The 16,939-nt window shown below is 37.5% G+C and overlaps 3 protein-coding genes across 6 annotated transcripts in view; all 3 read left to right on the forward strand.

The window, feature by feature from the left end:
* LOC107737194 (bromodomain-containing protein 2-like) overlaps window positions 1–8,046 on the forward strand; it is a 16,452-nt gene extending 8,406 nt beyond the window's left edge. For 2 of the 4 annotated variants that reach the window (XM_016548665.1, XM_016548643.1), the window contains exons 5-12: window positions 822–1,021; window positions 1,140–1,604; window positions 1,690–1,818; window positions 2,753–2,986; window positions 3,110–3,372; window positions 3,461–3,786; window positions 6,297–6,425; window positions 6,502–8,046. In XM_016548665.1, the coding sequence (XP_016404151.1) occupies window positions 822–1,021; window positions 1,140–1,604; window positions 1,690–1,818; window positions 2,753–2,986; window positions 3,110–3,372; window positions 3,461–3,786; window positions 6,297–6,425; window positions 6,502–6,626 (1,871 nt within the window). In that variant the 3' untranslated portion in view covers window positions 6,627–8,046. The remainder of the gene's footprint in view (window positions 1–821; window positions 1,022–1,139; window positions 1,605–1,689; window positions 1,819–2,752; window positions 2,987–3,109; window positions 3,373–3,460; window positions 3,787–6,296; window positions 6,426–6,501) is intronic. The other 2 variants (XM_016548649.1, XM_016548656.1) reach the window with 2 other exon arrangements.
* Window positions 8,047–8,525: 479 nt separating this feature from the next.
* On the forward strand, window positions 8,526–15,263 carry LOC107737221 (SLA class II histocompatibility antigen, DQ haplotype D beta chain-like). Its single transcript, XM_016548677.1, has 6 exons — window positions 8,526–8,602; window positions 9,005–9,089; window positions 10,430–10,699; window positions 12,083–12,364; window positions 14,916–15,032; window positions 15,113–15,263. Exons 2-6 carry the CDS (start codon window positions 9,026–9,028, stop codon window positions 15,136–15,138), a joined length of 759 nt encoding a protein of 252 aa, XP_016404163.1. The 5' UTR covers window positions 8,526–8,602; window positions 9,005–9,025; the 3' UTR covers window positions 15,139–15,263.
* A 21-nt stretch (window positions 15,264–15,284) lies between these two features.
* LOC107737227 (estradiol 17-beta-dehydrogenase 8-like) lies at window positions 15,285–16,735 on the forward strand. Its single transcript, XM_016548689.1, has 3 exons — window positions 15,285–15,297; window positions 16,157–16,359; window positions 16,463–16,735. The coding sequence occupies exons 1-3, from the start codon at window positions 15,285–15,287 to the stop codon at window positions 16,598–16,600; spliced, it is 354 nt and encodes a 117-aa protein (XP_016404175.1). The 3' UTR covers window positions 16,601–16,735.
* The last annotated feature ends 204 nt before the right edge of the window (window positions 16,736–16,939 follow it).

Raw genomic sequence — 16,939 nt, forward strand, 5'->3', positions numbered from 1 at the left:
CACAGAGCCGTTGTTGACTGACGAGCTGCGCAAAAAATCGCGCGAATATGAACGTGGTTTTGCGTAGCTCGTCAGTGAACAACGGCTCTGTGTAGTTAATGCTGCTCAATGTGAAAGCACGCACGTGATGGAGATTTACCGCTGATTAAAGAACCGGCTTTACTGATAAGATGCGCGTTAAATATCGCATGCGATTTATCGTGCAGCCCTAGTATTAATGTAATGTAATTATGTAAATAGTTAACATATGACTAAGTAAAATGTAATTTGAACTATATAAATGTCCATCACTCTTTTTTTAATTTGTTAATTTTTGTGACGTTCCCAGGTCTGTAAATTTGGAAAATTAAAAAATTTAAATTTATAGACCATGGAAACTATTTAACATAAAAAAACTAAGTATATAAAATAAATAAGAGTATATACAGAAGTTAACATTTAAATTATTATAATTTAATAATTGTGTGTGTAAAGTTTGAAAGTGTAATTTTCAGATATGACAATATATTAAATGTATTAATTTTTTTTAAATTTTGATTTATTGCCTATTACTTATTTTAAATTTAATTCAACTATAGTATATCACTTATTTGAAAATTAAATAATTAAAAAATTGAGTAATTACAGTTGATTTGCATTAAAATTTAATTGATGCTGGTGTTTATTGGCTGTTTGTCTGCCTTCAACTAATTGCTCTTTTTACATTTTCACTCTTTGAGCAATTGCAAATGTTTTGCATAAAATTCTGCTGGTGCTGATGTTTGGCTGTTTGTGTGCTTTCATGCTCATGCATTTCTTTATTTTTCTGTCTCTTTTTTTAGTCTCAGGTGGATTCACGACAGCTCATCAGGTCCCTGCTATATCTTCCGTGTTCCAGTCGGCCTACTCCCCTCCCACTCCAGACACCCCAGACTCGGTCTTCTCCACCCCACCACAGATGCTTATAACCAAGACTTTGCCTCTCACTTCACACAGCAACCCTGCACTGATGGGTCTGCCCCCTACCCAACCGACTGCAAAGGTAAGGCAACTTCTTTCCTAATCACATCTGTTTATGCAAATCAGTTTTCATATGCAGCATAACCTAGTTGGAATGCCAACATGCAATTTAGCTTGTTTTTCCTCTATCTTTTTAATAGAAAAAGGGTGTCAAGCGCAAGGCAGACACGACCACCCCCACCACCACAGGCATGGCGCTCACTATGGGTGTAGGTGGGATGGGTCTCGGCATGGGCGGAGGTGACTCCCCACTCACCCTCTCCGCTTTGGGTGCCGACCCCACACAGAGCCTGTCCCTCGGCCTGGGCATGGGCCTTGGTGGAGTCCTGGTTGGAGACAAAGTACCAGCAAGACGAGGTGGCAGTGGCAGGCCCATCAAACCCCCACGGAAAGACTTGCCCGACTCCCAGAACCAACATCAGCCGGTGCGGCGCGGGAAGCTAAGCCAGCAGCTACGGTACTGCAGCACGATTCTCAAAGAGCTGCTGTCGAAGAAGCACGCGGCCTACGCCTGGCCCTTCTACAAGCCGGTGGATGCTTCCTCACTGGGACTGCACGACTATCATGATATTATCAAGTATCCCATGGATCTAAGCACAATTAAGGTGCGTATGAAAAGGTTTAGATGTGTTACATGATAATATGCAACCATGTGCATGATCAGACCTGATGATTTGCTCTATCTTGCAGAGGAAAATGGATCATCGGGAGTACAGGGATGCGTTGCAGTTTGCTGCAGACATCAGGCTAATGTTCTCAAACTGTTACAAGTACAATCCCCCAGATCACGATGTGGTGGCCATGGCTCGAAAATTACAGGTACAGATGCTTGCACTTAAATTGAAAGAAATTTCTCAAGTCATTTGCAGTTCCACGTAAGTCATCACATCATATGAAGGGTTTTATTTTACTTCATTTAGTTTTATAATTCATCATATTTATAATACACCTTAACACTCTCTGCATTATGAAAACTGGTAAAAGCTTCTTGAAGGCGGACAAACAGCCAATAAACACCAGCACCTATTAAAATTTCATGCAAATCAAGTGTAATTACTCATTACCTTGTGATTTTGGACCTTTATACTGTGTGCCATTTTCAAGACTGTAGACTATCACTCACAGCCTTGTTTTCACTAAAAAAGAGCATTATGGCATCTACCGTCTATTAAGTCCAAATTAGGTTAACGATTTTCTATTCAAATAACAAAAAAGGCTTTGTATTGTACCACAGAGAATGCGTATGTGAATTCATTTATCACAATCGTAAACATTTTATTATTCATCACTAAGCAGGTTTGCATGCAAATTTAGATGCGGCAAATAGCTTAAGTGCCCTCAAGAAGGAACAAACTGACTTTATTAAGACTTCATTGGTAATCAGTAAACTCCAACATATATGTTTGTTGTGTATTCAGACCATCAGCACTTTTTTTTAGCTGTTCAGAGAAAGTATGTGCATGGTTTCCAGGTTGGGAATTGGAGGATTTGAGGATTTACAATTCTTGACATCTGGCAACTTAGCTTGTTACCAATGCAAGATAACAGAAATGTCTTTTTAAAAAAAACATTTTCAGGATAATTAACCAGCGGGCCAATGTGCTTTATTACGCTTAATTGAGAGAAGCAAAAATCATGATCACAGTTGAAATATATGATTAACTGTGCAGCTCTACTTCCACTTCCCTTGATAACCCATTCAAATTGCTTATGTCCAAAGCTGGATATTAAAAATGTCTTTTCTCTGTTTCAGGATGTCTTTGAGTTCCGCTTCGCCAAGATGCCAGATGAGCCTTTGGAGTCCCTCCCACCTGCGTCCCTGGGCGGCGGCCTGGGCGGTCACTCCTCCTCTTCCTCCTCCTCTTCCTCGTCCTCGTCGGAGAGCGACGTGAGCAGCGAGAGTGAGAGCGAGAGCAGCCCGAGCTCCGACAGTGAGGAGGAGAGAGCGCATCGCCTGGCCCAGCTTCAGGAACAGGTGTGTACACAGGTAGCGACTCAACTTTTCCAGCAAAGTCTGCTAAACCGGCACTGACAGATTTGACGTAGTTGTACATTACTGAGAGCTGCAGTGAAAGAACGCAGTGACACTCACTCACTCGCTTGTCTGCAGTTGAGGGCGGTGCACGAGCAGCTGGCCGCGCTGTCCTCTACACCCATCATCAAGCCCAAGAAGAAGAAAGAAAAGAAAGACAAGAAGAAAAAGAAGAAGCTGGAAAAACACAAGCGGGCCAGGAGTATGATGGAGGACGAGGTACTCGTCCGGCCGCCGAAAACGCCAAAACTCTCCAAGACACCAAAGAGCAGGCGCAACAGCAAAGCAGCCAGCTCCACTCAGGGCAAGAAGGGCTCCAATAAGAAGAGCAGCAAGAGCAAGTACGTCTCAAATACTGATTATTTACAACTCATTTGAACCTGAACATCAACAAAAACATGAACTTGTCCTCTTTTTTTTTTTCCTTAGATCCTCAAAGAAATCTCAAGCCCCCTCTTTTAACTCTCACCAAATGAGCCAAGGCGGTCTTACGCCACACTACGACTCTGAGGAGGAAGAGGAGACCAGCCCCATGAGTTATGATGAGAAACGGCAGCTCAGTCTGGACATCAACAGGCTGCCGGGCGAGAAACTGGGCCGCGTCGTTCACATCATCCAATCGCGAGAGCCCTCGCTGCGTGACACCAACCCCGAGGAGATCGAGATCGACTTTGAGACGCTCAAGCCGTCCACGCTGCGTGAGCTGGAGCACTACGTCATGATGTGTTTACGCAAGAAACCACGGAAACCTGGCGGTAAGAGCATTTAGATAGGATTCAGACTAGGGTTGTCGATTTATTCATTTATTTATAGTAAATTATTTATTAATTGCATAGATTAGGGCTGCACGATTATGACAAAAATCATAATTGTCGATTATTCCCTTGAAATTGTAATTGCGATTATTAATTACGATTATCACAATTTACATTGAATGATGTTTATACCATTGTTTAATGCAACTGCATGCCGTATTTTTATATGAAAATAAACAAGCTGAAAACACTTAACTGAAAAACTTTTAGTGCTTTTCTATAGAAATTAAGCCTCAAATGTCAACTAAACATCGGATTGGTTTCTTCTTTAAATCATAAAAAAGCAAAAATATGAATGGTATTATAATGTTATACTAAAACTAAAACAATGGAAAAACCCTTAAGATAACGTGTAGAAAGAAAAAAACGCATCTTAAGCACACAGAATAACATAAGTGGACTTTGAACGATTAATTGCCGCTTTGAACGATTACGTAATTGTGGCATCCATAATTGTAATCGCGATTAGAAATTCGATTAATTGTGCAGCCCTAGATTGACTACTTGATTAATTCTATTTATATTTTGGAGCAATTTAATTATGGAGGAAAAAATGCATTAAAATGTTAATTAATCAGATGTTTGAATGAATCTGACTTGAGTGACTTGCTGTGACCTGCTAGTGGTTTGAGTTTCATTTTGAGAGTGTCATATGTTTTTGTTTTTTAAATCAGTTCATATTTCAATATTCCTTTTTTTTAATCATTAATATCCTTTAATTATCATTATTTATGCAATTTTGAAGTTTTTTTCTAAATGTACTGTTTGTAATGTCTACTGAATGGTTTTCTCATCTAACACGATGACTTCATCTTTTTGGGGGTGGTTTCTCAGCTAAAATTGATATGTGATTAATTATATTTATTAACTGGCACATTAATTAAAAAAAATTATAGCTTAGCCCTAATTCAGACCCTTTTTATAAATGTGCAATTGATTTGCTTAAAACGATACGAGTTTCCTTGGAAAAGGAAGGTTTGTTCTTGAGCAGCTTTTAGGAATCTGATACTAGAAGTTAACCCATAATGCATTGCGTTGCCCCACCTTTCCTGGTTTTATTCAGCACATTTTACAGGTAGACAGTAATCTGCTCTTTACCCTTCCTGTGAACAAACACAATGCTGTTCTTTCATTCCTCCACTGATGTCAGAAAGAGTCATCGCTTAAGTGACTCATGTATCAATATAGGTGCAAGGTTAAATAATTACATGCTAAGAGGAAGAAAAAAGAAAAATACAGTACTGTTCAAACGTTTGGGGTTGATAGGATTTTTTAACTGTTTCTGAAAGAAACTCGTGCTCACCAAGGCTGCATTTATTTGATCAAAAATACAGTAAAAACGGTAATATTGTGAAATATTATTGCAATTTAAAATAACTCTTCTCTATTTGAATATATTTTAAAATGTAATTTATTCCTGTGTGTTTTCATCATTACTCCAGTCTTCAGTGTCGCATGATCCTTCAGAAATCATACTAATATGCTGATTTGATGATCAAGAAACATTTCTTATTATCATCAGTGCTGAAAACAGTTTTGCTGCTTAATGCTTTTTGGAAATGCAGCATTCTCCAATGAATAAAAAGTTTATTTAAAAAACAAATATATATTCAAATAAAAATATCTGAACGAGAAAAGGCAATATAAAAGTCTTTACTATCACTTTTGGTCAATTTAATGTGTGCTTGCTGAATAAAATTATCATCTTATATTATCCTATTGATCCTAATCTTTTGAACAGTAGTGTAAATATTATATTTGCCCTGCTCTCTAGATATGAGCCGTATGCATTAGCCATTTTTATGTTTTTTTTTTAATTTTAATTTTAAATAATGTAGCTGTAACAAATGAGTACTGGACAAAATTGGGGGAAATTAAATGAAAACATTTAGCACATCATGAATAAACTAACATTTTTCACACAAGTGGGCACAATTGATGCTGATACACGAAGGACAGTCACTTATAAATATCCACTAGAATAATGGAACTGTTAGTTTGAAGGGTTTTTGGGATATTTCCCTACTGTCTTAATTAGGGCTGTGCAATTAATTGCGATTGTGCATGCCGTAGTTCACTGACAAGCTAGGCAATATCGCGTTCATAATCGCAGATGAATCGCATTCGATTATGAATGTGATATTGCCTAGCTTGTCAGTGAACTACGGCTCTGTGTAGTAAATGCCGCTCCATCTGAAAGCAGGTGATGGCTATTTACTACTAATCACGGAACCGGCTTTACTGATGAGATGCGCTTGACAATCGCATGCAATTAATTGCACAGCCCTAGTCTTAATCCATTTACATTTATTACGTCTTTGCTTTAACATTCAAGCCACTCGTATAGGTAGAGACTCTCTTGACTGATTATGACATAATGTGCATCTTATCTCATGCTGTAAAGACGTTGTATGGTAAATTTGACTGAATGTGCTTCTTGTGTTTTCCAGTGGCTGTCAAAGGCGCTGCAGGAAAATCCCGTGAGGAGCTGACTCTGGAGAAGAAGAGAGAGCTGGAGAGACGACTGCAGGACGTCAGCGGCCAGCTCAACTCCGGCAAGAAACCACAGAAAACCAAAGGTAGGGACCGAGATGTTTCTAAATGATTCCGGTTAATCGAGACACACTGAATAACACGTCTCTGTTTCTGTCTCAGTGGAGAAGCCCACTGGGGTGGAGGCTCATGCCATGGCGTCTCGTCTCAGCGCCAGCAGCTCCAGCTCCGACTCCTCCTCCTCATCCTCCTCTTCCTCCTCCTCTGACACCAGTGACTCGGACTGAAAGAACGGACATCAAATAAAACATGCACTCCATCTCAGAATAGAATAGAGTTCTGCTCTTAGTAATAGTAACTAATGAGGTGTTTAAAGAAGAGCAGTGTTTCTCTTTAGATGTGTAGAAGCAGGTCAGAGAGAATTCTGGGAAATGTTGGACGGAGAAGGAACTGACGGAAAAAGCAGACCAGGGCATTGTCCTTTCTGTTAGTCCATCCTTCTTTACTTTGTGTATATACATGTACAAAGATATATAAATATCTATTTTTCTTTTATAAAGAAGAATTTTAAGCAATTCCCTGGTAGGGAAGAAAACTCAAATCTGACTTTTTTTTGTAAATATTTTGTTGCTTTTTTTTCACTCTCTCTCTCTCCCTCTTTTCGTTTGACCTTTTAGTAGTTGGTCCTTAAGAAAACAAAAGGCTTGGAGTGGAAACTGCTGTCACTTTTGTTTGCATGAGCGAGTGTGATGTGTGCCATTGAATCCCGTGGTTTCCTATTTACACACTGCACATAAATGGATGTGTTGGCGCTTGGTTGTGCATTTGAATGAAAAGAACAAAGCTCCACCTGTTCAAATGGCATCTGTACACCCAGAAGTTATGAGAACAGGGAGTTACGTCACCCGTCTCTGTCCGATGGGCGAGATCTTGGCTTTAGTGGCGTGTTTAAACTTGAATCCGATAACTCTCCATCCAGCCTGCTTTATTCCCATGGTCAAATGAATGAGTTCAAATCTCCAGTGTTTTATATACAAACATGCAGAATCTTGCTCTTTGAATTCAGCTGGGCCACATGAGCATTTATTATTTTTGGATGCATAAATTATTTTTATGTTCATGTGGTTTCGGTCACGATTTCTAGAGCATAACAGAGTCTTAGATGCACTATGAGAGGTACACAGCTGCTTAATTAGGTGTTGATGTGAATACTGTTTGTAAATCATGGTTTTTGAGTTTTAGTCTTGTTTTAGTGTGTTTATTATTATTCGCCCAGAGAGTTAATGCACAATTTATGGTTTTAACAAAGTGACCCTCATATTTAGAAATTAAATACTTGGAAATATAGTTTCAGTTTCAGAACACAACAATAACAACCCAATTTGACGCTTGTATTTTTTTTCTTATTCCAAAATGTGTACATATGTAACAGTTTCATGACCTCGCAGCTTGCATCTGTCAATATGACCTGATTTCTGTTTCCTGCATTATTTTATTCTTTGTTTACTACTGTCCTCAGCTCTTCTCTTTAGTATTGTGGCTGGTTTTTTCCACAGCTCGTTGTGTATTTTTAAGAAAACAGTAAAACATAACCATGAAATGAAACCTCAAGCTGTAAGCATCATCTCAACCGATGCTTCATGCGATCATTATTCTCATCTGAAAAATGTCACGTTAATAAAGAGGGTGAGATGTCCTTAAAACAAACTTGCGGCTCAGTGTGTTAATACTTCAGGTGCATGCTATTTCATTAGCTCATTTCTATATGATTTCCAGTGGAATATTTATTGCATCTAGGCATATTATAGTTAGTTAAAACCATGAAAAAAAATGGCTACTTTAAACAAAATATATTAAAAAACTTATTTCAGCTAATTGCCAAATTTCTCATGTTCACTTAGTTTATCTTGTACTAAATACTTGAAATTAATAAAACTACAGACATAAAAAAAACTAATAAAATGGCTATAATAGATATAAAACATTTTATATTTTTATTTTATATCATATTAAAGAGCGTGTACGTAGGTATATATTAAAATATAGATAATTTATGAATGTGTTAAACATCTGTAAAAATGCATTACACAGATCAGGATACTATCTTGAGCTACATCAGAAGGTGGCAGTAGTTGTTTTTGTACGCTGAATATCGTCGGTGAGTCAATTAATCCTGTTAGCATTAACATCTGTTAACATTCCCATTCATCTCTATGGCAGATGCTCATTTAGCAGAAGCCCTATAGTTGTATGTTGTGCTGAGGTAAGTGTAGAAACAGTTATATTTGGGTAACACAAATGTATGCATAGATTGGTTTGTGTTATTTAGGTCAGCCAGTAGTTCATTGGGTTGTCAAACTGAGCTAATAATTATCGTGTAATTTAGTTAATTCACACTTGATGCTCCTTAATTTTTATTTTAATTGTAATTAAACATTTTTTAGATGATAGTGGTGTGAAAAGATATTTTAGAACAAGATCTTAAAATTTAAATGTGTTTTTGTAAAGACAAAAAACTTGTTGAAAGAGTGTTTACAGTCGTTGTACTTTTTGTTCCTGGTCTCGTGCGTGATTGATACTAAATCATGAGGAAGTATCCATAAGCAGCGAAGCTTATGAATGCTTTCATTATTCAGACTGATATTCAAACGCTCTCCTCAAACAGCACCTGAAGAACAGCACAGAGATGAGGACACTCGGACTTGGACTTGTCTTGGTGGGCTTTGCTTTGTGTTGTGTCTCGTCTAAAGGTGAGTTTAGTTCCGTGAAATTATATGAAGACAGGACTGACTTGTAGGACCAGTCTGGCCATTTTATGGTGACTAACCATATGATCAAATACATTTTTAGCTTCTTCTTATGGTTTGTTAAATGTGCATTCCTGTTTGAGCTTTCTAAAACCTCAATCCGGATAAATAAAATGACAAATTGCAGATTTCTGGTTTCTATGGTTCCGTGAAGAATCTTTAAAGGGGCCATGAAATGAGAAATCAAAATTCCCCTGATCTTTTGACATATAAGAGGTCATTGTACTATCAAAAACATCCTGTAAATTACAAAACGTACTCGTTAGTCTAAAAACAGCTAATATTGAAGCCAATCTGCCAAAACGACAGCTTGTGGAATGTGGCACTTTATGATGTAATAGTGTGGATAAGCACCGCCTCCGCAGAAGAAGATCAACGCCTGCTTCTACATCGCTGCCTGTTTAGCCCCGCCCACCCATTCACGCACATAGTGTAAATAACAAGAGAGGCAAACGCAGGTCTACTCTATGCAGAAACCAAACGATAAAGATGCTCCGAAGACAAGACGACTCTTTGAAACAGTCTTTGCATTGCCTTGCTTTTAATCCCAACGTTAGGAAAGAGTGAATTAACTTTATTTTTAGTGAAGTTCCAGACCGCGTCAGTAAGAACTCGGTCCTGTATTCACTTCATTTTACCACAGATTCGTTTACAAACAAGGCAAACAATTTGACGCGGGATTTTCAAAAAGATTGAAACTAAAAGACGATGCTGTGCCAGCTATACTGGATCCGACAGCAATGCCGCAACACACAAATGTGAGGAACTGTTTTTTATTACGTGATCACTATTGCTTTGTCTCTTCTTACAGATCGTTTGATATATACTGAGTATCTATGCGTTTCTAACCTAAATCACAGCAGTGTCCATCTGTGAAGGACGTAGGCTGTCAAACACACAACTATTAGCCAATCATAACAGTGGACGTTTACTTCTGAGTCTACAATCCACCAAAATGATGTAAAATTATGTAAAAAAATCTTGATAACATCATAAGTGGACCTCAGAGAACTGTACAAAATAAAAAACAGAGGCAGTTTATGTCCCCTTTAGCATTCATGGAACCTTTCCAATCCACAAAAGGTTCTTTACAGTGAAAGAAGATTCTTTAGATTATTAAAATGTTCTTTACACAAAGAAAAAAAGTGTTTATTTTAAGAACTGTTTACTGAAAGGTTCTTTGGGGGACCAGAAATGGTCTTCTATGGCATATTGAACCCTCAAGAACGTATATTAACTGGCATATACTGACATTTATTTGAATAACTGTCTGTTCCCTTCAGATGTTTATGTGTTCCAGGACATCGATGAATGTGAGTTTAGCAAAGAGGATTTGTCTGACATGGTCTACACAGTGAAGCTAGTCTTCAACCAAAAGCTTCTGTGCAGTTATGACTCGAGGTTGGAGAAGTACGTTGGTTACGATGAGCTTGGGATCAGAAATGCTGAGCATTACAACAATCAGAGCTGGAAGATGAAACAGCGGAAGGAGGAGTTGGAAACAATATGCAGAGCTAATGCCAGACTTTATATCAAAAGTGAAACGAGAAAGGGTAAGCAACCTCAACTCCTTGTAATAGTGTGGATAAGCACCGCCTCCGCAGAAGAAGATCAACGCCTGCTTCTACATCGCTGCCTGTTTAGCCCCGCCCACCCATTCACGCACATAGTGTAAATAACAAGAGAGGCAAACGCAGGTCTACTCTATGCAGAAACCAAACGATAAAGATGCTCCGAAGACAAGACGACTCTTTGAAACAGTCTTTGCATTGCCTTGCTTTTAATCCCAACGTTAGGAAAGAGTGAATTAACTTTATTTTTAGTGAAGTTCCAGACCGCGTCAGTAAGAACTCGGTCCTGTATTCACTTCATTTTACCACAGATTCGTTTACAAACAAGGCAAACAATTTGACGCGGGATTTTCAAAAAGATTTAAACTAAAAGACGATGCTGTGCCAGCTATACTGGATCCGACAGCAATGCCGCAACACACAAATGTGAGGAACTGTTTTTTATTACGTGATCACTATTGCTTTGTCTCTTCTTGCAGATCGTTTGATATATACTGAGTATCTATGCGTTTCTAACCTAAATCACAGCAGTGTCCATCTGTGAAGGACGTAGGCTGTCAAACACACAACTATTAGCCAATCATAACAGTGGACGTTTACTTCTGAGTCTACAATCCACCAAAATGATGTAAAATTATGTAAAAAAATCTTGATAACATCATAAGTGGACCTCAGAGAACTGTACAAAATAAAAAACAGAGGCAGTTTATGTCCCCTTTAGCATTCATGGAACCTTTCCAATCCACAAAAGGTTCTTTACAGTGAAAGAAGATTCTTTAGATTATTAAAATGTTCTTTACACAAAGAAAAAAAGTGTTTATTTTAAGAACTGTTTACTGAAAGGTTCTTTGGGGGACCAGAAATGGTCTTCTATGGCATATTGAACCCTCAAGAACGTATATTAACTGGCATATACTGACATTTATTTGAATAACTGTCTGTTCCCTTCAGATGTTTATGTGTTCCAGGACATCGATGAATGTGAGTTTAGCAAAGAGGATTTGTCTGACATGGTCTACACAGTGAAGCTAGTCTTCAACCAAAAGCTTCTGTGCAGTTATGACTCGAGGTTGGAGAAGTACGTTGGTTACGATGAGCTTGGGATCAGAAATGCTGAGCATTACAACAATCAGAGCTGGAAGATGAAACAGCGGAAGGAGGAGTTGGAAACAATATGCAGAGCTAATGCCAGACTTTATATCAAAAGTGAAACGAGAAAGGGTAAGCAACCTCAACTCCTCACATATTACCTGAGTTCATTAAGCCGGAGTACAAAACTGGAAATGAAAGCAGAGAGTGTGAATTGATTGAAGAGTTGCAACAGTTAAATTTGATGGATTTTTTCTCTTGTTGTCTTCTCACCAGTGCCGCCCGTTGTTACTGTACACTCCAATAGTAAGGCTCGTTACGGTCAGCTGACCACGCTGGAGTGCCATGCGTACGATTTCTACCCCCAGGCCATCAATGTCACCTGGCTGCTGGATGGATCAGAGGTCACTGGAGACGTGGTCTCTACTGAATTCATGGATAATGGCGACTGGAGCTACCAGATGCACTCGTACCTGGAGCTGGTGCTGCACAGAGGAGTCCCAGTGAGCTGCCGAGTGGAGCACAGCGGTCTGGAGGAGCCTCTCGTCACTCTCTGGGGTGAGACACGCTCGTGATCTGTACTCACTGCTGATTAGATAACTGCTGGAACTCACCAGTGCTAATTGGTAGGATGATTATGTGACAATCAATGCACATTTCACATCTGATTCTTGCAGAAGAACTGACCTGTAATCTTAATACTGTTAAATAAAAGTGTTAAAAACATTTTTTTTTTGTATTTAGAGAAAGCTGAAATAAAATAAAATATAAATAGTACATGAAAAAAGTTAATATTTATAAAAACTAATAAAAATGACAAAAGCCCATAACAAAATTACAAAAAATTAAAATAATTGAAAATAAAAAGCTAATTATGAATTAAAACTAAAAGTGTATATAAATAATATTAAAATAACTCTGTAAGTGAAGAGGCATTGTATCCATGACTCAACAGATGTGTTCTGGTGCATAACAGAATTACTAAGAATTAAGTTAAAATTAACTGAAAATAAAAAATAAAAGATAATTAAAAATATGCATAACTATATGAATATAAATAGTATAAAATACTATTAAAATAACAGGTATTTTGTCCAAGGTTCATCAAATGTGGTCTGGTGCAAAACACTACTAATAATTAAAGTAAATTAAAATGGAAAATACAAAAAAAACCTAGCTATTAATTATTATTAATAAAAAATATGTAAAATATTAATAATAATATTGCAGTATTTAAATAATATTAAAATACCTATAATACCTTTAATAGTATATAAATAATAGCAAAATAACAGGTATTTTGTCCATGATTCATCAAATGTAGTGCTAAACATCATTATTAAAAATTTAACTAAATTAAAATGGAAAAGACAAAAATAAAAACTAGCTAATTATTAATTATTAGTAATAATATAAATAAAAATTATTAAAATATTAATGAAAATATCACAGTATTTAAATAATATTAAAATACCACTGGAACAGTCAAGGCAATAACAAAATTACTAAAAATGTAACTAAAATAAAAAAAACGGAGTGTCTATTTACACTAAGTGCAAATAGCCCACCTTGTTGGCAGAAGCTATTTAAACTAGCTTCACCCACAAACGTGTGATAGGGATGGTCAACACTATAAAAGACGGCTGGCAATCGTCAGCTTCAGTGGCGTAGATGGTAAAGCGCGTATCGTAGTGTTTTTGACGCGATCGACCCGGGAATCCGCCTTTTACCGAACTTTTTTTTCTCCCTTTTCAAATCTCATATCACATCGGAAAGGCATTTATTTTCAATAAAAATTACGGAAATAATCAAAAAGTTGAAAATAAAGTATCGGGTATGGTTAGGGTTAGGGTAGGTGTAGGGAGGGCTTTTTTGTCCCAATAAGGTGGCATCTACAGTATTTAATAATTTGAATTAAAATTATAATTTACACACAATACATTATTACTGCACACTGTTTTATAATGTACTACAATACCGAGGTGCAGATAATTGCCACTATTTGCAATAAGTAGTACAAATAGCAGAAAGTCCTGCTATTTTAACATGGTGTAAATAGAATCTATCGCTATTTGCACTTAGTGTAAATAGCATCTATCGCTAAGAAAATATGCTATTTACACTTAGGGCAAATAGCCGCTGCCTAAAAAAACCCTGAAAATATAAAAAAATTAACACTAATTAAAAATAATGAATAATGATAAAAAAATGTGAAAAAACTATAATAGTATATATATAATATTAAAATAACACGGGAATTGAGCAGGTATTTTGTCCATTGACAAGCTACGTAATATTGCGTTCATTATCGGCAATGAATCACCTGCGATTATGAACGTGATTTTGTGTAGCTTGCCACTGATCTACGGCTCTGTGTAGTAAATGCCGCTCCATTTGAAAGCACGTGCTGGAGATTTACTACTAATCACAGAAGCGGCTTTACTGACGAGATGCGCATGACAATCACATTCGATTTTTTTGTACAGCCCTACTTGGAAATGACAAGGTATTCTGTCCATTACCCAACAAATGTGGTCCAGTCCAAAGTTTCCATCACTTCCTCTTTTCCTTCTGCAAATACAAAGCCACATCTTTCAAATGCTCCTGTATATGTTTGTGTTCATGAAATAACACTTCTGCCATCATGCTGGAATTACTGTAGAAGTTTCCCGCTTGTAAAATGCATTTAAAACGTCTCAGGTTACTTATGTAACCATGGTTCCCTGAGTAGGGAACGAGACACTGCGTCCTCTAGGGGTCCCTATGGGGAACGCCTCGTCGTGACCCGTGTCTGCAGCATACATTGAAAAAACACCAACTCGTTGGCCGGCGACAGCCATGACGTCACTACCGGTGCGACTATAGTATAAATAAGCGCCGGGACAACGAGTTGGTGTTTTTTCAATGTATGCTTCAGACACGGGTCACGACGAGGCGTTCCCCATAGCGACCCCTAGAGGACGCAGTTCGAAGTTCCCATGAAAGGGAATCATGATGTCCAGGTGTTTTTCTTGCATTGCTGGTGTATTGATTTGCATGTACTGTTAAAACATGTTATTTATATCTGTCACTGGTTGATTGTCTTTCTCTCATCTTTTCTCACGCTCAGACTCGACCTCTCTCGATACCAGAATCATAAAGTTAGCTGTGGGTTGCTCTTTTTTCCTTATCGGCCTTGTTGTGGCTCTTTCTGCTGCATACTTGCACTACAAGAAACAGCACAGAGGTAAACCTCTACCACTATTGGTCCGAAAATAATAATAAAACTATGAAAATATGCAAACACTTTTCTTGTTTCTTCCCCAGGTTTTACCTCTCTTGCCCTCCATTGAGAGCTTTTATGATGTTAAGGGTTGAACCATTGAACATCCACTCTTCTTTTGCATGTGTGTGTATGTATGTAAATCTTTTATTTCCTCCCGTTGTTGTATATTATTGCTCATTTTAATAAAGACTTAATGGCTTAACTTACCTGTGCATGATTGCCTCTGGCTCATTTACATATCAAAGACCACAGCTCTAAACAAAACATAGGGACAGACAGAAACAATATGCAAAATATATGCCTCAAAATTGCAACAAAATGTCAAAGAGGTTTATAAAATTGTGTGTCTGTGGAAACATGCATATCTTCAGGGAGTCATTGATGGTTTATTTTTAATCTAATGGTGTTGTTTAATGATATCAATTGAGATGGAAAAGCTCTAACAGCCTCGCAGGACTGTGGTTAATTGTTCTCTTCATTTCCCCAGACGTGTTTCAGAGCTCATTCACAGTCAGTGAGAAATCAGTGCATTATCACTCCTCAGTTCAAGAGCTCTTTGTGTTAAAGGGGTCATATGATGCTGCTAAAAAACAGAAAAAGTTACATAGTGCTGCTTTAAAGCTCTTCACGACTCCCTGAAGAATTTCAGTAGAGCTATATTTGAGCTAAAAACCTTTTTAATTAACAAAACTCGAGTTTTTTTTTAGATTTAAGAAAGCAAGCAAAATATGTAGAAAAGGAGGCACAGAAATGATATACAAAATAAATATTATTTATAGTTATATTTTTTGTACTTCGTATTATAATAACTTAAATTATTGCAAATGTTAACTATTTTACATTTAATTTTTATTATTATTATTATTTTTACAAAAACTGTTTTGGATTTTATTTAAAAAATAATTGTAATAAATCGATTGTTATTATTAAAATGTAACTATTTTATATAAATGTAAGACATATTGAGGGTCCCTTGGAAGTTTACAGTCTATTTCAACTGCTTACACACATTTTCAAAACTTTGCCTCTTTCTTTCAAAACTTTACACACAAATCCAAGAATTGCACACACAAAAGTGTTTTCAGGAGGCGGCAGTGGCATCGGCAGGGCCGTGTGTCAGAGGTTCGCCTCTGAAGGAGCTTCTGTAATAGTGGCTGACCGCAATGAGGAATCAGCCAATCAGACGCTGGAGCTGCTGTCACGTGACCTCAAAGGTCAGCAGCACATGGCCCTGGGGGTGGACGTGTCATCAAAGGACAGCGTGGAGAAACTAGTGACAAGTGTACAGGTGTGAGGGACACGTGTCTGTGCCGTTCAAAGGCTCTTCTGGAGCTCTGAGGGGTCAAACAATAAAACAGAAAGTTCACATGTTTATTCTTGTTTTATTGCAGCGCCGCTACTTCCAGCCGCCGTCTGTGTGTGTGAATGCAGCCGGGATCACGCAAGATGAATTCCTTCTCAAGATGGAAGAAGAGGATTTTGACAAAGTCATTGAGGTTAATCTCAAGGTACTGCAGTCCAGAGTCTAACTGTGGTGTTTAATTATGAACATGTCACTAATTACAGTCATAGAAATGACCTTTGATCAGTGTTTTACAGAGTGTCTGAGAGCAAGAGGTGATGGGGAAAATACATATATATATTATTTTTCCAAAAGTAACACAATCTTACCAGCAAATTCAAGTCACACATTTTGTGAAAGAACAAAAACCTTTTTTTTTTTAATAAAACGTCTTTTCTGCTCACCAAGGCTGCATTTATTTGATTAAAAATACAGTAAAAACAGTAATATTGTGAAATGTTCATATAGTTTAATATGGTATAGTATAATTTATTTCTGTGATCAAAGCTGAATTTTCAGCATCATT

This window comes from Sinocyclocheilus rhinocerous, unplaced genomic scaffold, assembly GCF_001515625.1.
Source record: "Sinocyclocheilus rhinocerous isolate Xijiao unplaced genomic scaffold, SAMN03320098_v1.1 scaffold9036, whole genome shotgun sequence".
Lineage (NCBI taxonomy): Eukaryota > Metazoa > Chordata > Actinopteri > Cypriniformes > Cyprinidae > Sinocyclocheilus > Sinocyclocheilus rhinocerous.

Excerpts from the sequence above, each read along its gene's own strand:
- LOC107737221 (XM_016548677.1), top strand. The coding sequence starts at position 9,026 with ATGAGGACACTCGGACTTGGACTTGTCTTGGTGGGCTTTGCTTTGTGT. Across the intron at positions 9,090-10,429 it reads GTGTTGTGTCTCGTCTAAAG|ATGTTTATGTGTTCCAGGAC; the intron begins GTGAGTTTAGTT and ends TGTTCCCTTCAG. Across the intron at positions 12,365-14,915 it reads GCCTCTCGTCACTCTCTGGG|ACTCGACCTCTCTCGATACC; the intron begins GTGAGACACGCT and ends TCTCACGCTCAG.
- LOC107737227 (XM_016548689.1), top strand. Across the intron at positions 16,360-16,462 it reads AACTAGTGACAAGTGTACAG|CGCCGCTACTTCCAGCCGCC; the intron begins GTGTGAGGGACA and ends GTTTTATTGCAG.